Source organism: Rhagoletis zephyria, unplaced genomic scaffold (genome assembly GCF_001687245.7).
Source record: "Rhagoletis zephyria isolate East Lansing unplaced genomic scaffold, Rhagoletis_zephyria_1.1 Rzeph_scaffold_07436, whole genome shotgun sequence".
In the NCBI taxonomy this organism is placed as follows: Eukaryota; Metazoa; Arthropoda; class Insecta; order Diptera; family Tephritidae; genus Rhagoletis; species Rhagoletis zephyria.
In genome coordinates, this window is record NW_016164519.1 from 5,273 (window position 1) to 10,003 (window position 4,731).

Here is a 4,731-nt window from a genome sequence, read left to right on the forward strand (position 1 = left end):
AATTTCGAACATTTTAATTCGATTTTTAATAAATATTTTGAGTAAACAGTTTTTTAGCCCATTAAATTTTTTTTTTATATGGAGAAAATGAGCAATATCTTCGACGAAAACAAATTCCCAAAAATCAATGGTACTTGAAATTGGGCTACAAAACTGCATACTCAAAATGTTTTTAAAAAATCTAATTAGAAAGTTTAAAATTTTTACAAAGTTTGTTGATTTCTTTATTATCTTTGCACAAAGATTGAAACTTGGATTTATATGGTTTCTCTTAAAAATATGCTATAGCTTTAAAAACAATAATTAAAATTAAAAACCAAGGCATTGTTAATATCAAAGAAAAATCATATTGATTCCTTTTATAGTTTGAATTTGGTAATATTAACCAATTTTTGATTGCTTTTTTTCTCAGTGTAGTCACAGTTCTTTCTTATATGAAAGTAATGGTCGGAGTTAAGTAAAAAAATTTGCTTTTTATTGAGAACTCGCTATGGTCACTCCACCAGCTACATAGCAGTTTTTTAGCAAAGCAGGAGACCTTTCATCCTGTCCGTTCTATATAAAATATACTAAAAACCCAAAGAAGCTCTGAAAACGAATGGAATGGCCATCTCTACTCTATAACCGTCACAATCGACACACCGACATATTCAATACTTGTAAAACTTTTCTAGGGTGACCTTTCTTTAGATTAGAAGTGACGAAATTCACTTTGCAATAAAGTCTGCACTGGACAACAGCACTAAAAAAATCCTCAGAGGTCGATTAAATATTTTCGGATAAACGAAACGACAATGATCAATAACGATGCTCATTTCGCATTCAATTAAACATTTACTAATAAAATTTGTTTAGGTACACAAGTACTTATGTATGTATATAACAATATCAACTAACAACAATAAACAACATTCCATGGCAACATTTAGAAACGGCGTCTATAGACAACACGTCGAACGGTCTTGTAACGATAACCATCCTGACCGTGCGAAGAAGTTGGAGGAAGGTAGGTGTTTTGAGGAGCAGCAATTGGCTGAGAGAGCACAGCTTCTTGAACGGGAGCTGGTGGTGGGATGTAGGTGTTCTGTGGTGCTGCTGGTGGTGGAATGTAGGTGTTCTGTGGTGGTGCAATCGGCTCCGAGAGCACAGCTTCCTGCACTGGAGCTGGTGGGATGTAAGTGTTTTGTGGTGGTGGTGGTGGTGGAGGAATGTAGGTGTTCTGTGGAACAATCGGCTCTGATTTTACTTCCTCATGCACTGGAGCTGGATAGCTGTAACCTTGGGATGGTGGTGGAAGGTAGGTATTTTGTGGAACAATTGGTTGCGATTGAACTGCCTCGTGCACAGGAGCGGGATAATTATAGCCGCCACCAAGATGCGAAACATCAGCAGCAACGTAAGCCAGCAAGGCGAAGGAGACAGCAGCTACGAAGAATTTCTAGCAAGTTGGGAGTAGAGAATAAAGATAATTAATAAACTCGTATAAATGTAGTAAATTAGAGGCATTTGCAGTGATTTGTTGCTAAAACAAAGAATACGGAAGCTGTGAATATTTGCTTTGGAAACGCGGTATGCTAAGGTATTTTAGTTAGTTTTATTTTACGTTTTTCTGCTATTTGTTTTTTTTTTTTGTAGTTAATAGTCAATAGCTTTTTGTCACTTGTTTACGCACCATTTTTTTTTTGTATTGTTGATTAGTCGAGCTGTTTACACCACAACGCTTAAAGTTTGATAATATCTAAATTGGCTATTGAGCGCGTATTTATACGATTTGACTTCGATGTTTGGTAAAGGTCAACAAAGTCAAGCTGCTGCGTGTAACTGCATTTTGGGCTAAGATACGGAAGTTTAAACGCTAGAATTATATACGTAGGTATTCAGTTTGGCTGCTTTGTATGCTTATCAACCTCATTTGATTATTATTTATTTTATTAGCGTCTTGTTTTGTATAAAATACCAGTATTTTTACATCAATCATTTATTGTTTTTTGTAGCTTCTGTAATCTTTCTAGAGGAGACTTAGAAAAGAAGTTGCACTCGTTTAAGGTCTTTGATGTAATGCCAATGCCATAGTTGTGGCTATATATCAGCATATTAATGAAACTAAACTAAATTAAACTAACTTGTTGTTAAGCTATTCCGATATTGATGTACTTAAATAATAAAGAGGCGATCGAAGATGCCAGCAATTCAAATGAGATATTTTTTACATCCGGTCAATTAATGTTATGCTCCAAAAAAAGAGCATCTAAACTAAATAAAAACCAAAACAGCCGACAAACAGTGCCGCCTAGGTAGGCAAAAATCGAAAAATTCGTTGTCTGCATTGTGAACGTGTTTGGTATTTTTGTAAAGGTAATTTATCCAGTAAAAAGAATTAACAGAAATTTCCCTATAGGGTCTTTCCATCTCAAATCACCCAGGCCGGGGGAAAGTGAATTTGAGTTTGCGATAAAACTCACAGGGATTGTTCCTTGAATAATTTAATTTTTTCGTTTTGCTCAGAAATTCGAATTTTTCGAATTTTGATTTTTTCTTTTGAGTACGAACGCTTCATTTTTCCTCTATTAATAGCAACTTTTGATAAAATTAAATTGAATTTTTTTTCTTGAAAATTTTCCACATACAAATTTTTTGATTAAATAAAATTTGTTTTAGAAAATTAGCCAACCCAAAACAAAAAAATTTAAAAAAAAATTACGCAATATTTAAGTATAGTATTATGGGGTGGACTCTACAATAATTTTAGTTAAGAATTTTTTTACACCGAAGTTTAGTGAAATGAGTACATTACGAAATTAAAAATTTTTTTAAATTTTTTGAATATGCAATTTTATAGCCCACTAAATTTTAGTCCCTGCGGTATTCCAGAAAAACAATTTTTTTTATCAAAATTTCAAAAAATGGTAAATTTTAATGGAATGAATAAAAAATATATGTAAAAATATGTTAATTTTTATTAGATTAAAACTCTTGACCTGTGGACAATGGAAGTTTTTTTTTAAGATTTTCCACCTGATAAAAAATTAAATTCAAATTTTTTAATAAGTTAAATGAATTATTAAGAGATGGGATGGGATCGAAATGTGTATGAAAAGTGTTTATTTCTTAGCTATATGTAGAAGGTTGCCACCTGTTTAAAAAATCAAATTCCATTTGAACTGAAGGCATAAGGTAATTAAAATAGATAGGTATCACTATATGGGATTCAAACGAAAGAGGTTTAAGAAGCTTTTAGCTTGCAAATATTACGCAGAGGGTTGCCACCAGTTTGTGAAGTCAAATTTAGTTAAACTAAAATAATAATTGTCTCAAGCCAAAGGTTTACGACAACGTTTTTGTCATTTTATTACAAATACATACACTGTCAATCAGTAATTTGTTTTGATTACATTCCTTTTAAAGTACTGGACTCTTAAATTAACTCAGACATGTTTTTACGTTTCACTTATTTCTTGCTTAATATGTCCAATTTTTCCTTACATACAAATTTCAGTTACCTTATTCCCTTAATTAAGGTGAATTTGATTTTTTAAACATGTGGCATTCCTTCTACGTGTCGATGGAAATAAATCGTTTTCAAAACCGTTTCAGCTGATACCCATATTGTAATTTCTAATCCATTTAACTAATTCAATAATTTTAATAAAATTTGTAACAGGTGGCAACCCGTTTCAAAATAAAAAATAAAACTTTATTGCACATTTAAAGACTGTCATTTCGCACCTCTCGTTTGAAAATAGAAAGCACTATATGTACATATACATTTAAATGCCACAAGAACCCACATTTTCAACTTCAAACAGCATTTACAGTGAAAGTATGAAAGTTATTAAAAAAAATGCATTTTTGAATGAAGCGTCCTCAATTTTACTAAGAAGCAAATTTTCATTTAAATCCGTTCATAATTCTACTTTTGCCCACATTTTATATGGAAGGGAGCACTGTGCGACAGCTGGCTAAACCAAACTAAAAGAAATTTATTTAAGAAATATCTTTGGCCTAATTTTTCTAACTATAGTTATTGAAGTGAAGCTGGTTCGAGTGCCTTGTTATTGCCAAATATCACCATCATGGTTTTGCGCTTTAGCTTTTTTGAGCTTTAACCTACTGAAAAATGTCTATAGGCTGGTCATATTTTGAAAACAAATTTTGTAGACATATTTCGACGCAACTTTACCTCCTTTTCCCATACCTTTGACGATTACATTATTGGCCAAAATCGTACAGGAAACCAATTTAGCGACACATGTACCCAACTGAAGACCTATTCTGGTCTAAATAAATCGATAAAGCGTTTTTTAGTTCCATTTGACAACGCGTTTTCATTTATTTAACGACAAAAGCCATTGAATTTGACATAGTGAAAACCAGCCTTATATCTCCTTAAGCCTTTGCACAGTTCACCAATCCATCTTGATGTTGGTCTTTCTCTTGGTTTGTTGGTATATGATTTAGCGTCTGCATACTATTAGGTTATTCGATAAGACCGAAGATGTTCGCAATAGGGTCATTGTTTCATGTGCTGTGCAGCATAGTGGCACCATCCTGTTGAAACCACATATTGTCCAAGCCCAAAAATTGTATTATCATGTCACGATAACGTCCGCTCAACGTAACAGGGTTAACAGGTCATGTTGCTATCGGAAAGCAAGCGAAGAGGTTAGGAATCATTATAACGACTTCTGCAGAAGCTTTAGAAATGAATAAGATTGAGAAGCCGTACCTGTA

General features: G+C 33.0%; 1 protein-coding gene across 1 annotated transcript; it reads right to left on the reverse strand.

Moving 5' to 3' along the window:
• Positions 1 to 925: 925 nt before the first annotated feature.
• Positions 926 to 4,467, reverse strand: LOC108374180 (extensin-like). Its single transcript, XM_017630153.1, has 2 exons — positions 4,408 to 4,467; positions 926 to 1,438 (listed from the first exon to the last, which is right to left on the reverse strand). Exons 1-2 carry the CDS (start codon positions 4,465 to 4,467, stop codon positions 926 to 928), a joined length of 573 nt encoding a protein of 190 aa, XP_017485642.1.
• Between the last annotated feature and the right edge of the window lie 264 nt (positions 4,468 to 4,731).